General features: G+C 47.0%; 1 protein-coding gene across 2 annotated transcripts in view; it reads left to right on the top strand.

Annotated features, from left to right (window-relative positions):
- The window catches only part of PRKCQ (protein kinase C theta), a 58,383-nt gene that overhangs the window by 15,980 nt on the left and 20,697 nt on the right, over positions 1-21,706 (top strand). The window contains exons 3-11 of one of the 2 annotated variants that reach the window (XM_079992479.1): positions 4,049-4,248; positions 8,019-8,079; positions 9,717-9,879; positions 12,030-12,061; positions 13,865-13,950; positions 15,166-15,295; positions 17,565-17,674; positions 19,113-19,260; positions 20,831-20,991. In XM_079992479.1, the coding sequence (XP_079848605.1) occupies positions 4,049-4,248; positions 8,019-8,079; positions 9,717-9,879; positions 12,030-12,061; positions 13,865-13,950; positions 15,166-15,295; positions 17,565-17,674; positions 19,113-19,260; positions 20,831-20,991 (1,091 nt within the window). The remainder of the gene's footprint in view (positions 1-4,048; positions 4,249-8,018; positions 8,080-9,716; positions 9,880-12,029; positions 12,062-13,864; positions 13,951-15,165; positions 15,296-17,564; positions 17,675-19,112; positions 19,261-20,830; positions 20,992-21,706) is intronic. The other variant, XM_079992480.1, reaches the window with a different exon arrangement.

Raw genomic sequence — 21,706 nt, 5'->3', positions numbered from 1 at the left:
ACAGAAAAGGCCCTGTCGCAGGTTGGTGACAACAGAGCAGCCTGCAGTTGGGTCAGAGAAAGAGCAGATAGAGACTACTTCATCCTTTCCCTCCTGTTCATCTCCCAGCTCAAAAATTGCCCTCCGGCAGCTGCTTTTTTTACCCACAAGGAGAAAGATTCAATTGTCACATCTTTTCCCCCAAAGTTTTCTACATACCTGGGTACTGTTTCTTTTCTTCTCTTCTTCTTTTTGTCTTATCTTACTCTGTACACTTGTAATTAGGTATTTTTTTAAAAAAAAATCTTTCAATAAAATAAGAAGAGGTAAAGCAGCTTGCTCAGGCTAGATTCCCCCCCCCCCTTTTTTTTCCATTTTTCAGGGGGGAAACAACTACAGTAAAAGGAAGGGATGGGAACATAGGAAATTGTCTTTATCCTACTGAGCTCAGTTTTGTCTCTGCATTGACTGCCTGCAGCTCTCCTGGATTTCAGACAGGGAGTCATTGCCAGCCCTAACTAGGGCTTGAACCCGCAGCCTTCTACATGCCTAGGAGATGTTCTGCCACTTAGCTATGACACTGGCCCTAATTTTCTCTAGCCAGCCTTCCTCTATCCCATCCAACTTGCAGCCTTCCCAAGTGAATTTTTGCTTTCTTTACAAGAAGAAAAAAGAAAAAAGCAGAATAAATAATTTGTATTTTAAAGTGCCTAGTTTGGGCTAGTTTATTCTCCCTGTTTTTAGCATGCAGCAGTATTTGAGTGTCACACGATTTTAAGGAATGATTTAGGAATCGGCCATTCCAGAACTCCTCAATATGAATGAAAAACATCAGGAATCTGCCTTATTATGTTCAGCACTCCAATTTCAGAACTGGGTAAAATAGGCCTTTATTCAAAACAGTGGCGCTAAACAAAGAAAAGCACCTTTTAAAAGGAAAGAAAAAAGGTGCTATTGTAGTCCTTTAAAAAACACACACACTCAAAGAATAATCTTGAGATCCAAGAGTGCCGGCAAGCTAAAAATAATCCCTCTTAATGCAGAAAAGCATTTAGTCTTGCACAGAAAGGTCAGGGAACTTAATACACACACACATCCCATAATGTCTTGTTGGGGAAAGAGCCAGCAAACTAAGAAGCTTTATAGAATCATGTTGCTTTGATGGAGAGGCTGAAATTGCTTAAACGAACACCCTCAAAAGAAATGGCTCCTTCTCCGCCAATATTATCGCCCGTTAATTAAATACACTGCAATCCACATAAATCTCAAGGCAATTAATAGGATCTTATGAGATGTCTGGAAAACCCAGAGAGATATTTCTGCTTAGCCGACATTGGCTCAGCAGGTAAGACACAGCCACAGAAGATCAAGAAAAGTCCTTGGACCTGGGATAATTCATCATTACACAACATTGGTACTCCCCATAGAAACTGTCCCAGTCTCTATGCCCATCATCTGTGCCTCCTCCACGTTAGGTCCAGAGGGTAGCACTGTGAGAACTGTGCCTGTTCTGCAGTGGCTCCCAGTTTGTGGAATGCTCTTCCTCTTCAAACGGGTCTTTGGCTGTTTAATATTCTACAGCCTTTAAAATGTGTCTTGCTGTTTTGTTTTAATTATTCACTTGTGTAAACCCTGTATTTTAGAATCATAGAATCATAGAGTTGGAAGAGACCACAAGGGCCATCGAGTCCAACCCCCTGCCAAGCAGGAAACACCATCAGAGCACTCCTGACATATGGTTGTCAAGCCTCTGCTTAAAGACCTCCAAAGAAGGAGACTCCACCACACTCCTTGGCAGCAAATTCCACTGTCGAACAGCTCTAACTGTCAGGAAGTTCTTCCTAATGTTAGGTGGAATCTTCTTTCTTGTAGTTTGGAACCATTGCTCCGTGTCCGCTTCTCTGGAGCAGCAGAAAACAACCTTTCTCCCTCCTCTATGTGACATCCTTTTATATATTTGAACATGGCTATCATATCACCCCTTAACCTCCTCTTCTCCAGGCTAAACATGCCCAGCTCCCTTAGCCGTTCCTCATAAGGCATCGTTTCCAGGCCTTTGACCATTTTGGTCCCCCTCCTTTTGTCTTGTTTTCACCCTGTATTTTATGTGACTTGTTTCAGCTCTGAAATCTTATGATGGTATATACATCTAATTAATTAATCATAATGCGGGTCAAGCAAAAGTGTGAATGAGCCCCTACGTGATCTGATTAATAATAATAATAATAATAATAATAATAATAATAATAATTAAACCCTGCCCATCTCACTGGGTTTCCCGAGCCACTCTGGGTGGCTCCTGACAGAATAATAAATAATAATAATAATAATAATAATAATAATAATAATAATGCAAAAACATTTAAAACTTCCCTAGACAGGGCTGCCTTCAGATGTCTTCTAAAAGTCAGATAGTTGTTTAACAAAGCAAGCCTTCCATCTTCCTCAATGTTGCATGCATTTGTGAGCTGCGATGGAGCAAATTCAGGGAGCGGGGCTGAATTTAAACTGCCTAGCAGATGATTCAGTTCTTTTATTCAAACCTGCTGCCCACAAAGCAGCTCGCCCTGAAACAGGAGCCCGCAGGTGAGTAGGGCTGCTGTTGCCACTTCAGAAGAAAGGCTTTGATGAATCCTGATGAATCTTGCAGAGGATGAACTCGCTGCCCTTTCAAAACTCGTTTTGACCAAACAGGCCACCTGGATACCTGCGGCCTTCGGCCACCTGCCTGCCTTGGTGACATTTGCGTTTTGGAAGGCTCTGGTGTGTCTTTGAACTCCGCAGAATGAAGAGCTTCAAAGCCAAGCCTCAGCCATCCCTCCTCTAGTTACTTCCAGGATGGATTGCTGCAATGCGCTCTACATGGGGCTGCCTTTGAAGACTGTACGGAAGTTCCAATTAGTTTGGAAAGCAGCTGCTAAACTGCTATAGGAGACCCAGGAGGTGGGATCATTTCACACCTGTTTGGAAAGAATGCATTGGTATCTTGTACATTTCCAGGCTCAAAGTGCTGGTGCTTCCCTTTGGCATATGAGCCAAATATTATTGATTGATTGATTGATTGATTGATTGATTGATTGATTGCATGGCCATTTAAATGTGAGCATTCATAATTTAAATGCACAATAGAACATTCCCATTAAAACACGCACAGGGAATGCTTTTCAGCCCACTGGTTACATTCCCTTCTGGGGTGGCGAGTCTCCTCCTCCTCCTCCTCCTCCTCCTTCTTTGGCGATACCTCATAGCCAAGTGTCTTCAAAAAACACAGTTTTAACAGTGAGCCTATAAGTGACTGTGGAGGCCAATTCTGGATCCACACGTCCTTCCACAGTGGAGACATTGGTTTTCAGGCGGGAGTTGGTCACGGTGTGGATTTGCCAAACGTGCCTTCCAATTAATAATAATAAAAGCTTCCCTAAAGAGGGCTGCCTTCAGATATCTTCTAAAAGTCTGGTAGTTGTTCTTCTCTTTGGCATCTGGTGGGAGCGTGTTCCACAGAGCAGGTGCCACTACCGAGAAGGCCCTCTGCCTGGTTCCCCGTAACTTCGCTATCCGCAGTGAGGGAACTGCCAGAAGACCCTCGGAGCTGGACCTCAGAGTCCGGGCAGAACGATGGGGGTGGAGACGCTCCTTCAGGTATACTGGACCAAGGCCGTTTAGGGCTTTAAAGGTCAGCACCAACACTTTGAATTGTGCTCGGAAACGTACTGGGAGCCAATGTAGGTCTTTCAAGACCGGTGTTATGTGGTCTCGGCGGCTGCTCCCAGTCACCAGTCTAGCTGCCGCATTCTGGATTAGTTTCTCCCTTTCGTCCTGAGTTCAAGCATCTTCAAAGCCCATGACACCTTTGTTAAAGGCTGTTCTCCAACTGGAGTGTTCGCAGGCCAGTGTTTCCCAGTTATCGGTGTTTATACTACATTTTTTTCTCAAGATTTGCCTTGAGAGAGTCTTTGAACCTCTTTTGTTGACCACCAGCATTACACTTCCCGTTTTTAAGTAGGGGCAGAGGGGAAAGTATTTGCTCTGGATGAGATGCAACTATTCAAATAAATCCTTTTGACCCTAGAGAACGGCCAGTCCTACGTCCAGAAGAAGCCCACCATGTACCCACCTTGGAACAGCACTTTCGATGCTCACATCCACAGGGGACGTGTAATGCACATCGTTGTGAAGGACAAGAGCGCCGAAATGGTCGCAGAAACGACGGTAGAACTCAATTTGGTTGCAGAGAAGTGCAAAAAGAAGAATGGGAAATCAGAAATTTGGGTAAGCGCCAGAGCCGTCGCTCACTTGCAGGGCCAGATTTTGATGAGGCCCTAAGCTACTGAAGGTAATGGGGCCCTTTCTATGTCCAGCTGTCCTTTGTCAACAACAAATTGTTACTGTTTTTTGTGTTGAATATATGCCATATGGTAATTTATGGACCTAATAGATATCTCAAGCCCTTTGCACATGTTGCCATGTAACCAGTCCATGCAGAATGTAAGGTAAAGGGTAAAGGGACCCCTGACCATTAGGTCCAGTCGTGGACGACTCTAGGGTTGCGGCACTCATCTCGCTTTATGGGCCGAGGGAGCGGGCGTACAGCTTCCGGGTCATGTGGTCAGCATGACTAAGCCACTTCTGGCGAACCAGAGCAGTGCACAGAAACGCCGTTTACCTTCCCGCCGGAGCGGTGCCTATTTATCTACTTGCACTTTGACGTGCTTTCGAACTGCTAGGTGGGCCGGAGCTGGGACCGAGCAACAGGAGCTCACCCCGTCGCAGGGATTTGAACCGCCGACCTTCTGATCAGCAAGCCCTAGGCTCTGTGGTTTAACCCACAGCGCCACCCGTGTCCTTTAGAGAGATGCTCTACCACTCAGCTAATTAATGGAGACTCTTTTCCTTAAAAGCCATCTGCAGACAATGGGAGTTGCCAGTTCCTGCAGAATTGAAACACTTGGTTTCAATAAGCCTGCTGTGAATTTGCTCAGTCTGAAGGACACTCTTCTAATAGACTTTGCTTAGATTTTTTTTTTTAAAAAAAAATCCCCTTTGGGCAGGAAGAATAATTGGCAGTAATAAAACGGACTTGAGCTTGAATTCGTTCATGCCTCGCCAGGGATTTTTCTCCAAAAACGTAATGGAAAGCTTAATGAAGAAATGTAGAGAACTGCATAGATCATGATGCAACTGTCCTGGAAGCTTTTGAAATGCACTTGTGTAAAACATTATTGCTGGGGATGCAGTACGTTTCTGAGGATCGGTGACGTATTGACCTTCTTACATTTGTGATCACCAGACTGAATGATAAAGGCAGGAGAGGGGGCTGAATGCCTAGGTCTGAACTGCACAGTGCAATCCTGTTGCAGAGTTGGGGCAGGTTCAGAAAAGGGGTGACCCAAATGGTCCCCTATTTAGATGACTTTAGAAGAGGTTTAGCTGAATTTGTGGGCTATCGATGGCTATGCAGCGGCATAGCGTGGGTTGTCAGCACCCGGGGCAAGGCAAGCAATTTGCGCCCCTAACCCCTAACCTGCCGCCGCTGCCAGCTTCTTCTTGCTGCTGCCTGGGCTGGTCGGATGTGGTTCTCTCTCGCGCTCAGCGCTGCGCTGGGCGGCCGCTGCACTGTCCCTCCCCCAGATAGTCCCTCCCTCGCTCTCTCTCCACTCCGCAACGCACGCCTGGCACCCTCCCCCTCCCCAGTGGGCGGCGACCCGGCAGCTCGGATCGGATTCGCACAGCCAGCACTGCGGTGAGAGAGAGTGAGTGAGCCAGGTAGGGGCAGAGAGCTGCTAGTGCGCCCCCCCAAATGCTGCGCCCGGTGTGGCTGCCCCCCCTGCACCCCCCACGCTACACCACTGTGGCTATGAGCCATGATGGCAAAGCTCTGCCTCCACTCTGGAAGTGTGCTGGTCCCGAGGGTCATCCGTGTGGCGAGATCCAAAGTCGAGGGTGCGGTATGGAGGCTGTCCATCAAAGCTGTAGCTGGGTCCAAGGTAGGGAGTCAGGTGGGGTCAGGAACTCTGGCAGAAGAGCAGGACAGGGTGCAGGCAGGAACCAGCTAGCAACAACGTTGCTCCCGCAACCTGGGACTGGGGCTGGCTGGCTTTTATCTGCCCCAAGGCATAGGGCGGCCCCGGTCCACAGGTGACTCGCCTCTCCTGGCCTGGAGGTGAGCACTCCTCCTGCGGGAATGAAATATACTCAGTCGCAAAGTGATTTCATGCTCTTTATTCCGCTCATAGTGGTGAAGAGGAATGAATGTCCCCTCAGTATCTGCTTTATATACATTATTTACACAATGGGCTGCACATGATTGGCTAATTCCGGAATTCTACTGTAAGCCAATCAGGTTGTGGATTCACTTCAATCTGGAGCATGATTGGGTGGTTCCTGCCAACCAATCATACTGCTGCATTGTTCTAGGACCAATCAGATTGCTGCATTCTGAATCCTATTGTTCTAGGACCAATCAGACTGCTGCCTTTTGGATCCTATTGTTCTAGGACCAATCAGACTGCTGCAGTTTGGATCCTATTCGACTCAGTACATAACAGGGAACTTAGTTCCCTCTACTTTTCTGCCCTGAGCCTCTGCAGCTCAAGAGAGGCTGGAGGGTTACTGGACCCAGAGGCAACCTCAGCGTCCCCTGATGGGGCTGAGAGTGGAACACCTGCAGGCAATGGGTCCTCCATCACCTCCAGAGCCAGAGCAGACTCAGCTGATGCCTGCACCTGAGGATCCAGCACAGGTGAGGATCCTTCAGGCTCAAGCCCCAGCTCCAGCTCAGCTGGTTCTGGAGGCAGGGACTCCTGTGCAGGCTGGGCAGCAATGCTTCTGAATACCAGTTGCTGAAAACAGCAGGACAGGACCAGTGGTGTAGCGTGGGTTGCCAGTACCCGGGGCTGTGTGGAAGCAAGGAAATGGATGGAGTACACATGCACATTCAACTGCCTAATGACGTCATCCACTGCAGCCACAGACATGAGATGAGAAGAGTCCTTCCATTGTCTAGAGAGGTCACTTCTTGATTCTCATGGAAAAGCCATTTTCGATGGAGTCCAGCGACCCAGACAGCACCGGGTGTTTGAAATTTTGTGCCCCCTAGCAATTTTGGGCCTGGGACAACCACCCCTTTGCCCACTCCCACACTACACCACTGCATAAGAGTGTGTTCTTGTGCTTCAGTCCTCCTTGAAAGTTTCCCACAGGCAACTGGCTGACCGCTGTGAGAACAGGACACTGGGCTAGATGGGCCATTGGTCTGATCCAGCAAAGTTCTTGTATTTTCATCCAGGAGGACAAGCAAAGGATTACAGTGGTACCTCTGGTTGCGAGCAGGATCCGTTCCGGAGCCCTGTTCACAACCTGAGCAGAACGCAACCTGCGGTTCGCGATTTGCTGCTTCTGCGCATGCGCGTGACATCATTTTGAGTGTCTGCACATGCGTGAGTGTCGAAACCCAGAAGTAACCCTTTCCGGTACAGTGGTACCTCGGGTTACATTCGCTTCAGCTTACATATGCTTCAGGTTACAGACTCCGCTAACCCAGAAATAGTGCTTCAGGTTAAGAACTTTGCTTCAGGATGAGAACAGAAATTGTGCTCTGGCGGCACGGCGGCAGCAGGAGGCCCCATTAGCTAAAGTGGTGCTTCAGGTTAAGAACAGTTTCAGGTAAAGTACGGACCTCCAGAACGAATTAAGTACTTAACCTGAGCTACCACTGTACCTCGGGTCACCGCGGGACGCAAGATGAAAAGATTTAACCCGAAACATCTTTAACCCGAGGTATGACTGTATTTCTGTTAACCAATGTCAAGTGTTCTCAACCTCCCTTCATAATAAATAAATAAATACTTTAATACATTTATTTATTTATTTATTTATTTAATTTTTACTGTGGATCACAAGATGATTGCGAGATCTTTCCCATTATGGCTTTTCACGCGATGGTCACTCCCTGGCTGTTTTGTCACTCACTCTTCCTTTTTAAACAAAACAAAAAAAAAGCTATTTTTAACTTGCCTTCCTTTATTTTATTTTATTTTTAGCTAGAACTGAAGCCACAAGGCAGAATGTTAATGAACGCAAGATACTTCCTGGAAACTACTGGCAAGTGATGGTCATATTATTGCTACGACATTTTCAGTTATTTTCCCTGCGGATTTCCCCACCCTGAAAGCTCAGGCTGGGACATGGTAATTTCAAAATCCCAACGCAGAGCGATAAATACTTTTACATAAAGAAACACAGCAGAACTTCAAAATATTGAAATTCTTAAACTGCTCAGGGACCAGTTCATTGGCTGGTGCAATTTTAATTGGCTATTATGGCAACATATTGGGATTTGTGACACCCAAAGGACTGATTCGCGAGAGCGTCATTTGCTGTCTTTCATCACTCCGGACAAACCCTGTGCCACTTCTGGACTCATTCAGTCACATCCTGGTGAATTTCAGTTTGTGCAGTTGAAGTTGGCTTGGTGCTTTTGTGTAATGAACCAGCTTCCTGAGAAGGAAAGTGACTGGAAAATAGATTGGAAAGCATACTGCTTGCTGGATGCAAGGTGCTCTAACCAGTCTGCAAGCAAATCAGAACGAATGCACAATAAATAGCCAACATAGTCCAAAAACACGCAACAAACTTTGTACGAGAAATCGGGGTGAATTCTTGAGAAACAGTTAATGGGCAATTGTGTGTTCGCTGTTTTGTTTTTTTTAAAAAACTACAGTAAATTGCAAGCTCAGCTGGTCCACTCAGCTGGACCTTGGGTAGGAGTAGCCTTGTCTTTTTGTTACAGTCCCAAATTGGAGTCACACACCCCACGCCCCTGCAATTTACATTTGGGCCTGTTTTCCTCCCAATTCAAAGAGTGGGTGTAAAGAGCCAGCGTGGTGTAGTGGTTAAGAGCAGTGGACTCGTAATCTGGGGGAACCAGGTTCGCGTCTCCGCTCCTCCACATGCAGCTGCTGGGTGACCTTGGGCCAGTCCCACTTCTCTGAAGTCTCTCAGCCTCACTCACCTCACAGAGTGCTTGTTGTGGGGAAAAGGAGATTGTTAGCCACTTTGAGACTCCTTAGGGTAGTGATAAAGCGGGATATCAGATCCAAACTCTTCTTCTTTAGCTTAGTAGCAGGACACCATTTTTCTGGTACAGTCCCCAATTTTGCCATCATTTCTTGCTTATAGCATCTGGTTGGCTACTGTAAGAACATGGTGCTGGACCAGATAAGCAATTGCCCTGATTCAGAGGGCTCTTCCTATGCTCTGAGTCAGAAGAAGCTTCTTTCATTTGGGGTAGAGGTCTTTACAGGAAATGCCCAACATTTGATGAGAGCCAAAATTACAGCCATGTTACTTCTGCTGGAGGGAACCTCTTCAGGCTAGGAGAGGAGGCTTGCGACGTTGTGTCAGTCCTCCCTGCACATCAAAATCTAGCAGATCAAGGACAAATGTAGATGAGAACCTGACCAGCTAGTTTTTCAAAGACATGGAATCCCCCCCCCCATGGGGCAAGAATTCAGGCATATGACACCCCCAGGCAGTCCACAAATATATGCACCAACCACTCACTTCTCTTGGTTGTGTGACTCAGCCCTCTGAGTTGTTTTAGGAAGTGTGCCCTGCTCTTTATTTTTAAAGCTGACGCCTTTTCGACCTGATTTAAATATATGTTATTTTAGCTTCTAGGCAGACTGCAGGAATTCGTCATCAGAATAACCAAGCTTCTCTCTCTTTCTCTCACCCAGATGATCCAGAGTTTATTGACTGTGAAAAGGAAGGGTTTTTCTCTCTGCACCAACGCAGAGGAGCCATCAAGCAAGCCAAGATCCACAATGTCAAGTGTCACGAGTTCACTGCTACCTTCTTCCCCCAGCCCACCTTCTGTTCCGTTTGCCACGAGTTCGTCTGGTATGACACATGGCTTCCCCTCCCTTCCTTGATCTATTCCCATGGTAGTCTTCCCCCAGCCTGATGCCCACCAGATGTTTTTGGGACTACAACTCCCATCAGGCCCCAGTTTGAATGGCCCTAGACGAACATTTGCCAGTTGTGCTTGCTGTGGCTGATGGGAATTGTAATCCAAAACATCTGTAGTCCAAAACCAGTGTGAGGAAGATTGTCTAGTGGGGAAGGGGCAACCTGCTGCTTCTCTGATGGAGAGGGAGGGGTTTGGAAGAGAGATCTCTTCCTCTCTCGCAGCAAAATTGTACACAATGGCAATTGCTCCAAGCACATTAAAACTTGGTTAAATTTGCATCTGCCCTCATCTACCTTAAACAAATGTTCCCCTTGAAAATACGAAATCTTGCAAATAAGTGGATGTTTTACTCAGTGTTTCCAGACATTACAGCAAAGTAATCTCCATCAATTGGCAGTAAGACAGATACGAAAAGGGGTTTCAAATGACTTAAAAAGAAAAGTACTTGCTTTCTTTTTTTAAAAAAAAAGATCATACAGTCTTTGAGTCGGCAAAGATGCAGGCTTTAAAATCTCCATTTTGGAGAGATCCAGTTCACTTGCAGGAACAACTGAGCTGGGAGCCAAAGCCACATGGCTCCTTCTTTGCTTGTTCCAGGAAGCACCAAGAGAAAAAGACTGAGAAGCAGAGTGTGGGTGGGGGGTGGGGAAAGCAGAGGCTGCTGAGTGCCTGCTTAGCCACACTCACTCTGGTAACGAACTCATGGCTCAGGTTAACCCTTTCATGCATGCAGTTGTGAGTCAGTAACTGTATATCTTACAAGAGAACCCTCTTACCAGCAGGGCCACTGCGAACCATTCCTCATGGTTCCCCTATATGCAAATGATGCAACCTCAAATAGCTGTTGGAGGCAAACAACACCTATGAATTTAACATGTATTTTTGAAAATTTGAACAGCATCCGCTGCAGGGGGATTTCCTCCCCTTTCCTCTGCATTGGGCCCAAAGGAGGACTGATGGGGGGGGGGAGAGAGAGAGAGAGAGAGAGAGAGAGAGAGAGAGAGCGCAAAAATCACCTTAAAAGGAGGAATTTTCCTCAGGACCATAGCAGAAGAGAAAAGGGCTAAATTTCTGCTCCACACTGGCTTTGATTCTCTCCCCAAACAGATGATCTTTGCATTTTTATTTTTATTTTAAAACTTGCATGTTCTAAATGCAAAGACATATTTAATGTCCTGCCTCTACCTTGAATGTATTGCTATCGTACTAATAGTGGCTTCAGTTTCCTCCAGTCCTTATCCAGCTGACACCACTTATTTGAGGAAATTTGACCATCTCCCAAATTCAGAAAGACATTTACGCAAGCTAAATTCCATGTCTTGCCACCTGCACTATGGGAAGGCAGATACAGAAAGATTCCTTGTGGCGAGGGGGTCTGCCCATGTAAGAGCGGTCAAATTGAAACTGCGGGCCACGTTCTATTCCATTGTAGATTTTATACAGAACTCAGAGCCTCTATCGTAACCCTTCTTGTATGCAAAGTACCAGGGAGGACAGAGAAACATTATTTAAATGACCTCTTGCCCAACCAGAATCCAGATGTCACTAGAAATGTACAGCAGCTATATTTTGTACAATAGCCACAAGTCAACGAAAGCAAGAGATTAAACAGTGGCACAAACAGTCATAAATCATTGCAGCTTATAGTGAAATCTTCTTGTTATTTTATTTCTTAAATGGAGTTCTTAAGTACATTAGTATATTGATTCAGTGGCGTAGCGTGGGTTGTCAGCACCCGGGGCAAGGCAAGTAATTTGCGCCCCCTAACCCGTGGATTTGCCCTAACCCCAGATGTTGCGCCCGGTGCGGCCGGCCCCCCCTGCACCCCCCACGCTACGCCACTGTATTGATTGTTAAATTCCACTCTGATTGTTTTTGTAAAGAACTATGCAGGAATTCTGGTTTTAGTATGCTGGCTGTTTGGCCGTAATAATAAACATTAATTTACTTGAGTGAGGAGCCTAGCCCTTCTGGGCCCAGATCCCAACACACAGCATTTATTTTGTTTTAAAGTCATTCTTCTCAAATATATATGATGAACGTTATCCTTACTCCAGATTCTCTCCTTTCTGTGTTTCAGGGGTCTTAACAAGCAAGGTTACCAGTGCAGACGTAAGAAACTTTTAGCATATCGCGTTATTTACAACTGCCAAAATAGAAACTGCAGTGTTTCTTGCATGCCGCCCTGAAGAAAACCGAGAATGCTTAAAAAAATATATAGCAAGCCAGCCGTGGAAACAAAGAGTGCATGTGTAAATGTGATCTACAAGAGCCATGTCACCTGTTATGTACTGAGTTTAATAGGATCCAAAATGCAGCAGTCTGATTGGTCCTAGAACAATAGGATTCAGAATGCAGCAGTCTGATTGGTCCTAGAACAATGCAGCAGTATGATTGGTTGGCAGGAACCACCCAATCATGCTCCAGATAGAAGTGAATCCACAACCTGATTGGCTTACAGTAGAATTCCGGAATTAGCCAATCATGTGCAGCCCATTGTGTAAATAATGTATATAAAGCAGATACTTTGAGGGGACTTTCATTCATTCCTCCTCACCACTATGAGCTGAATAAAGAGCATGAAATCACTTTGCGACTCTGGGTATATTTCATCACCTCTCACAGACTACAGTAGGAATTAATGACAACATTCTCTACTGGTCTACTCTGAAGTAAGGCAAATTGAGTGGGACTTACGCCCAGGTCAGAAAGCATAGGGTTACAGCTGAAAAGTGCCTAATTTCTGGCTGGCTTGCGGGTCAACACACTCCCATTTCAGTCCAAACCTATGCTGGATCTCTCCTGTAATTTCTTATGAAATTCTGCATTCCAATGCGTTTTCCCACGAACCAGCTTCATTCGGAATTGAGACAAAGAACAGTCTGGGCATGCTTTAAGCCACAAAGCCTGTTTTTTGTTAAATGCAATCCTAAAAGACAGTGGGGAGCAGGTAGAAGCTGCCTGCAGGTATATTCCGTCCGTGCAGCAGATTCTGGTTGAGTCTCCAAGTCTTTTAGGGATTTCACCTTTTCCTTAGGGTCTCCAGGAAAAGTGCAAAATCGCCAAGTGATAAGCCAAAATCGAGGGGATACGCCACTTTCCCATTGGCTCCGGAACTTTTGCAAATTGCTCCACCCAGTCAGGAGGCAGTCCTATGCTGGCTTATTCCCACACAAGAAAGGTCCATGTCCCCTCTTTAACAATGTACATTGGCTCCCAGTACGTTTACCAGCACAATTCAAAGTGTTGGTGCTGACCTTTAAAGCCCTAAATGGTCTTGGCCCAGTATACCTGAAGGAGCGTCTCCTGGAGGTTCCCTAACTGCGAGAAGTGAGGTTACAGGGAACCAGGCAGAGGGCCTTCTCAGTAGTGGCCCCCGCCCTGTGCAAACGGCTTCCCTTCAGATGTCAAGGAAAACAACAACTGACTTTTAGAAGACATCTGAAGGCAGCCCTGTATTGGGAAGTTTTTAATGTTTGATGTTTTATCGTATTTTAAATATTCTGTTGGGAGCCGCCCAGAGTGGCTGGGGAAACCCAGCCAGATGGGCAGGGTAGAAATAAATTATTATTACAGTCCAATATTTTCAATATTTCTCTTACTGCTTGTGGCTGGCTTTAAAAGGGAATTAAACAAACCCGTGAAAGATTAGGCTATAACAGGGGTAGGCAACCTAAGGCCCGTGGGCTGGATGTGGCCCAATCGCCTTCTCAATCCGGCCAGCAGACGGTCCAGGAATCGGCGTGTTTTTACATGAGTAGAATGTGTCCTTTTATTTAAAATGCATCTCTGGGTTATTTGTGGGGCCTGCCTGGTGTTTTTACATGAGTAGAATGTGTGCTTTTATTTAAAATGCATCTCTTACTTCTTGTGGCCCTTCAACAATGCTTTATATGGCTTGTTTTCCCTTCCCAGAATGCAATGCTGCCATTCACAAGAAGTGCATTGACAAAGTAATAGCAAAGTGTACGGGATCAGCCATCAATAGCAGAGAAACCATGGTATGTATCTGAATGAAGTTCCTTTTTGTGAATCATCTGAAGGTGGCCTGTATCTGAATAAAACTTCTTGTGAATTGGTTGAGGGCGGTGTGTATCTGAATGAAGGGTTTTTTTGTGAATCAGTTGACAACACACCGGTTGCCAAGAGTTTGAAAACACCTTTCCTCATTAAAAAAAAAAAAAGGATTGGAGAAAATCATGGACCTCGAGGTAGAGACGTGCAGATAGATTTGGTGCTCTCTGCCAATTTCTCTTCTTCACAACAACCGTGTGAGGTAAGCTAGATGGACACAAATGAGACTACATAGTAACACGAGGTGTAAACATGGCATCTGCAAAGAATTTAAGCGAATTCCGTACGCATGGTGCAAAAAATCTCAACAACTCTGTGGGTGTTTGTCAGGAATTTTACTTTTTGAACCCTACACAAGGGAAAGGAACGGCTCCAGAATTTTTGCTGCCTGGGGCAGATTAGAAAATGGGGTCCCCTGTTGTAGTCTATCGTCCCTAAGGCCCGCAAACTTACTTTGGCAGCAGAGACAGAAAATCCCACCAGCATCTCCCAGCAGCACTAAGAAATGCAATGCTAATAACTGCAACAATTTGCTATACTTTTATGACATCCAAAATTGACCGCCTGATGCTGTTGCCTCACTCTGCCTAATGATAGAACCGGCACTGATGCCACGGCTGAATGGGGTCTGAACTCACCTATCCTGACCTAAGTCAGGCTCTCATGACGCCACTGCCTCCGTGAGTTGCCTTGGGCAAGACGTCGTCCTTCCTCTTCTACTCCAAAATGACCTACTTCGCAGGCAAGCTGGATAAAATATTGGTTTACAGCAGAGAGAGGGAACCTCCAGGTGTTGCTGGACAGCAGTTCTCATTTCCCTGACGATTTGCCATGTTGGCTGGGGCTGATGGGAGCTGGAGTCTAACCACATCTGGGTGTCCACAGCTTTCTCATCTCTGGTCTATTGTGAAAGTGAGGGACAACATTGGATTACAGTCACTGCAGAACCCATTGCATTGTTTATAATTCCTTGTTCAATTCATTTGCACTGGAACTGTTTGTATTTGCAAAAGAGGAGCTGTTTAAAGGCTTGAACCCCTTCAGTTTTGTATGTATTTGCAACACCAGAAGCAGGCCATGTGCAGGCTCTGACCTCGTCCTCTCTCTCTCTCTCTCTCTCCCTCTCTCTATCTCTTTTGCAGTTCCACAAAGAGAGATTTAAGATTGACATGCCCCACCGATTTAAGGTCTACAATTACAAAAGCCCAACATTCTGCGATCACTGCGGCACTCTGCTCTGGGGTCTGGCGCGGCAGGGTTTGAAATGTGATGGTAAGTCCGGGCACTCAGCTATAGAACTACAAATATAACATGAATAGAATGCAACCGGCAGCAGTGCCTTTGTGCACACGCGGGTTGCGATTCGCCGCTTCTGCGCATGCACGTGACGGCATTTTGCGCTTCTGCGCATGCGCGAGCGGCGAAACCTGGCAGTAACCCTTTCCGGTACTTCTGGGTTGCCGTGGGACGCAACCTGAAAAAATGCATCATGAAGCAAACGTAACATGAGGTATGACTGTACAGTGGTGGCTCGCAAGACGAAAAGAATCCGTTCCGCGAGTCTCTTCGTCTAGTGTTTTTTTCGTCTTGCGAAGCAAGCCCATTGAAGGCTTAGCGGATTAGCGCTATTAGCGGCTTAGCGGCTTAGCGGCTTTTAGCGGCTTTTAGCGGCTTATCAGCTTAGCAGATAAGCGGCTTAGCGGCTTAGAAAAAGGGGGGGAGGGGAAAAAAGTCGGAAAAACTCGCAAGACATTTCGTCTTGCGAAGCAAGGCCATAGGGAAATTCGTTTTGCGAAGCACCTCCAAAACGGAAAACTCTTTCATCTAGCGGGTTTTTCGTCTTGCGAGGCGTTCGTTTTGCAGGGCACCACTGTATTATTATTATTATGAGGAATGGTTGAAGGAGCTGGGTTTGTTTAGCCCGGAAAAGAGGAGACTGAGAGGAGATAGCATAGCAATCTTGAAATATCTCAGGGGCTGCCACATGGAAGAGGGAGCATGCTTGTTTTCTCCTGCTCTGGAGGGTAGGTCTCAAACCAATGGCTTCAAGTTACAAGAAAGAAGATTCCAACTAAAGAACAGGAAGAATGTGCTGAGGATAAGAGCTGTTTGGCAGGGGAAGAGACTCCCTTTGAAGGGGGTAGACTCTCCTCCCTTGGGAGGTTTCTAAGCAGAGGTTGGGTGGCCGTCTGCCATGGATGCTTGAGTTGAGTTTCCTGCATTGCAGGGGGTTGAACCAGATGACCCTTATGGTCCCTTCCAACCCTACAATTCTAAGATTCCATGACAGATTTTCCACCCCAGATTGTAACAGAAGGGGAAACAGCAGAGGGAGATAGGAGGAGATAGGAATCATCCTACAGTTCTCGGTGGGGAGGACCAGAGTTGAGCCTGCTTTCCTGGTTGCCACTTCTCAGATGAGAGACCTACAGAGAACGTTAGGTAAAGGCTGGCAGCAGGATCAGGTCATTGATAACCACAGTTATCATAAATCATAGTTTAACTGTGTGCTGGATGAAAAAGAAAGAGCTGTTTGACAGTGGAACGGTGTGCTGGGCCCGGGGGTAACCCGTGAAACGCGGTCCAGGACCGGTCCAGAATCCGAAGGTTCTGCTAGGAGCCTGACAGGGCCAAGGCAGGACACGAGGCAGGATACTAGGCAAGGACAGGAGCAGGAGCTGGCATACAGCAGTGTTGCTCCCGCAACCCGAGGCTAGGTCCAACAGCCTTTTATCTTTGTCAGGGTAGCGGCCGGTCCTAATCCCCCGGCGACTCACCTCCCTGTTTCGCCCGAAGGTGAGCACTCCTCCTGCGAGTACTCAGGTCTCTCCTTCTCTCAGACCTTAGTCTCTGCAGCTCGCGAGACGTTGGTGGGTTACTAGACCCAGGGGCCGCCTCAGCCTCCCCTGATGAAACCGGTAGTGGAGCAGCTGTAAGCGATGGCCCAGCTGAAGGCAACTAGTAATCCCCGCATCTGGAGCCAGGGCAGGTTCAGGCCCCTGACTCGGCCCAGCTGGTGTTCATTGCAGGGGAACCTGTGCAGACTGGGACTCTTCAGGATCAGGCCCCAGACTTGGTTCAGATGATGCCTGAGGCAAAGGATCCAGTGCGGACTGAGACTCCTCTGGTTCCCAGTCCGAGCCCAAGTCCCAGGCCATCACAAACAGTCTCCCTCGGGAGGTGGCGGACTCTCCTTCCTTGCAGGTTTTTAAGCAGAGGTTGGATGGCCATCTGTCATGGATGCTTGAGCTGAGATTGCTGCATTGTAGGGGGTTGAACTAGATGATCCTTGGGGTCCCTTCCAACTGTATTATTTCATGATTCCGCATACCAGTTGGTGGAAACCGCAGGAGGAGATTGTACTCTTGGGCTTGGGTCCAGCCTGAAGGTTTCCCACTGGCTGGCCACTGCAAGACCAGGAGGCTGGACTCATTGCACCATTGGCCTGACCCAGCGGGCTCACCTAATGTTCTCAACCTGCGGACTGGATTCACTTAACGTTGCCAGAACCTCACCTGCTGACTCCATGCCTTGCTTGCAGCCTGTGCCATGAACGTCCACCACAAGTGCCAAGCCAAAGTGGCAAACCTCTGCGGCATCAACCAGAAGCTCATGTCGGAAGCGCTGCAACTGATCGAGAGCCGGCAACAGGTGGGCAAGCAGCGGCGTTCTTTGGCTCCTCTGGGGCAAAAAAGCACAGAAGGCTGGGGGCTTATGTATATTTCTTTGTACTTGCCACCTCTACAAAAGAGGATGTCCCATTCTCCCTCTGAATTTATTTAGTTGGTTTGAAGTATCAGATGAAATGGGGGCTGGATTCCTCCCTTGCCCCTGCCGTCCAACTTTAGCAGGTGGGTGGGGCTGCCCCGCCTGTCCATCATCTGACGCCAACCTCATTATGACATCGGGTGGCAACTTCAAAGCGGGACCCTTTGCTGTGGGTGCCAATCAGCTCATTGGTGCCAGGAGAAACCCCTACCTTCAAAGGGCTTTGCTTCCGGTGACAATCAGCTGGCGGTTGGTGACAGCAAGCCATTTGAAGTCCATTTGCAAGTGATTCAGAGAGATGATTTGGAGATCGCTGGCAGCACCGATTAGGTGACAAAGACGTCCATTGACTAGGGTGCTCTTGATGGTCCTGCATGCAGGTTTCCTCCAAGTTTCTGGTTGCCACGATGGAGACACTGCTCTGCCTTCACCATCAGAGGCAGCAACGATACCAGCTGTTGGAAGCCACAAGAATGGCTGTTATGCTCATGTTCTGCTTGTTTCCCATGGGCATCTAGTGGGCTACTGTGAGAATGCTGGACTAGATGGGACTATTATTATTTTACAGCTGGCACCTTTAAAATGAAATTAAATGAAATGCTTTATTGTCACTTGTACAACTTGTATACATTGAGGTTACGCAAGCACCCCCCACTCAGCTCTCTTAGTCTTAATTCCCCTCGTTTACTGACAGACACACACACCAAACCTGAAAGTCAGTTGCCCTGTTGTTATCTTTTCATTCAGCAGCCTAACAGACCACGGATAGAAGCTGTTCTTTACCCTGTTGGTGCGACTAATCGGGCTTCTATATCTTCTGCCCGAGGGCAGGAGATCAAGAAAGTGCCGGCCAGGGTGTGAATCATCCCTGAGAATTTTCCTCACTCTCCTGAGGCAACGTTCTTCCGCTATTTCATCCAGCGGATTCACGGGACAGCCCATAATATCTTGTGCTGTATTCACCCCCCTCTGTAGGCACTTCCTGTCAGTTGATGTCAAACCAGCGTACCACACCGTGATGCAGTATGAAAGGACACTTTCTATTGTGGACCGGTAGAAGGTCATCTTTCCCTCGTTGGGCAAAAACTCATCTTCTCCCCATGCCAGCCCAACTCTTTGACAAGTTGCTGAGAAGTGTGACCTGCATTCTGGTTATAGGGTGTTTTCTGTGGTTGTAGGGTGTCATCTATGGATAAACTCTATCGATTATTATTATTTTTTAGTTCCCAATCTTGTGCCCCATGCTAGATCCCACACTTGCACAGTGTCCAGCAAGCATGCTACGTGATTCATTCCTTTACTCGTTTTTACCATGAGGCAGGCTAGAAGCTTGCGGGAGTCAGAGAAGATCTTGAGAGAAGGACCTGTGGAAATTGTCTTCCCTGACAAAGACCCGACGCCCGCTGCTCCTCCCGTGCCAGCACCTCCAGCAGGGAAAAAAGGTGCTGTATTTTATCGTTTGAGTAAAGGTAAAGGGATCCCTGACCATTAGGTCCAGTCTTGGCCGACTCTGGGGTTGTGGCGCTCATCTCGCTTTATTGGCCGAGGGAACCGGCGTACAGCTTCCGGGTCATGTGGCCAGCATGACTAAGCCACTTCTGGCGAACCAGAGCAGTGCATGGAAATGCTGTTTACCTTCCCGCCGTAGTGGTACCTATTTATCTACTTGCACTTTGACATGCTTTTGAACTGCTAGGTGGGCAGGAGCAGGGACTGAGCAACGGGAGCTCACCCCGTCATGGGGATTTGAACCGCCAACCTTCTGATCGGCAAGCCCTAGGCTCTGTGGTTTAACCCACAGCACCACCCGTGTCTCAGTTATCGTTTGAGTAGCCACCTTATTTAGCGGCCTCCTTGGTCTATATATATGCTTTTGACTTTAAACATTTACCTGCCAAATATTGAGAAAGGAGATAAGACAAGGCCTGCAGTCAATGGAAAAGATGACCTCAGAAGGTGATGGATTCTCCCTCACTGGAGACTTTTAGCAAAGGTTGGGTGACAATCAATCAAGGATTCTTTAACTGATATTCCCTTTATTTCAGGGGTAGGACTAGATGACCCTGAGGGACCCTTCCAACTCTATGACTCCTGCACAGACTTACTTGGGAATAAGATCCACTGAAAACAAATGAATCGCCCTTAGATTAATATTGTTATTCACGTTCCACCTTTCCTCCAAGGTGTTCAAGATGGTGGACACAGTTTTTCCCCTCCCCCTTTCATCTTCACAACAATATTTGTCAAAATTACAAATACCCAAATACAGACAGTCATTTACCCTCGCTAGATTCAACGTGTCGCCACCTGCCTTATTGCAGGGCAGATTTGAAGGTAAACCATACGTTGAACGAGTCTGCCCCTGCGGCTTGATGGAGGTAGAAACTGTCTCTCATGTCTTGTTACGCTGCCGTTTCTACGTGGATTTATCTCTCCTGTTATACAGAAATCTCCAAATGGGTCCGAACTTCAATGTCTAAAACTCCTGGTAGAGGACAAGGATCTAGAGATTATGCTAAGGGTGGCCAAATTCTGTGCGGCTGCCATAAAACCTAGGGAACAAGCTGTACTACCAAAATGACTAAGGTTTTAAATGATAATTTTAGGTTATCTTTTAGTGATCAAGATTTTATATATTTATATTTTTAACTGCCGCTATATCTGAATTGTCTCTGTTATACCCAATTGCAATTCAATGTATTCCTGTTGTGTTTTATGACTTTCCTGACCTGGAACCGGTCTGTGACCGTAATAATAAAATTCTATTCTTCACAACAACCTTGTGAAGTGGGTTAGGCTGAGAGACAGTCCCCATCCCACAGCCACCCAAGACTGTGTCCCAGAAACACAGACGAGAGTTTCAGATGGCTTAAGCCAGCCAGCCAAGCTGCATCTGTCCCAGGTTACACTTCGCCACAAACTGAGTTGTTGGGTGGGAAGAGTGGTGCAATGGGGTGCGTTCCCAGAAGCAGTTAAGTCTCGTCAGTGCAATGGGGAGAGCTCTTTCAGTTAACACAACTCCACTGGGATCCATTGCAGAGCCTCAGGGAGTTTCCTGGGAATCCCCTGCAGAAGACGTCCTGGGTCCTGATTCCCCGGTGGAACTGGAACCAAGGAAAGACCTCCCCGCTCAGCTGCCGAAGTTTACCATAGATGATTTTGTTTTGCACAAAATGTTGGGGAAAGGAAGCTTTGGCAAGGTAAGGAGTGAAAGCGAGAGCAGGAGACACAACATACTGTTGGTGTTGTGTTGTTTTTTTATACAAAAACAAAGCCCTACTTGAATTAAATACAAAATACCACATACAATTTATGGATTACTGTACAGTGGATGCTCGGGTTGTGAACGTGATCCATGCGGGATGCACGTTCGCAACCCGCAGTGTTCGCAACCTGCAGCAGCACATTTGCACACGCGCAGGTTGTGATTCAGCGCTTCTGCGCATGCGCAAAGCACGATTTAGCACTTCTGTGCATGCATGACCGCCGAAACCTGGAAGTAACCCGTTCTGGTATTTCCGGGTTTCAGCGGTCCGTAACCCAAAAAAATGCAACCTGGAGCGTCTGTAATCCAAGGTATGACTGTACAGTAGAACAGAAAACCAGGGTTGTATTAACCATTAAACAAGAGCAGGGAACCTCGATCCACACACTTCTTGCTCTTGAGACTCTTCCTAGGTCATATTGCCTCCCCAGGCTACACCCCTTCTCCCCAGCCCTCAAGACTATAGTCTGCACTCTCCCTAAGAGTTTTTACCTGGTTGGAATGTGTCCCTGAACTGAGATAATGTCTCTTGCTTGCCTGGGAGGGGGTGTGTGCGTGTACATGTGTGCATAGAAATCTCTGGCTTTTGCATAGCTTGCATGTAACTTAAAAAGGTAAAGGGGCCCCTGACCATTAGGTCCAGTCATGGC

Source organism: Podarcis cretensis (genome assembly GCF_951804945.1).
Source record: "Podarcis cretensis genome assembly, chromosome: 10".
NCBI classification, from domain to species: Eukaryota; Metazoa; Chordata; class Lepidosauria; order Squamata; family Lacertidae; genus Podarcis; species Podarcis cretensis.
Note: the sequence above shows the minus strand (reverse complement) of the source record. Positions and strands in the feature narration are given on the sequence as shown.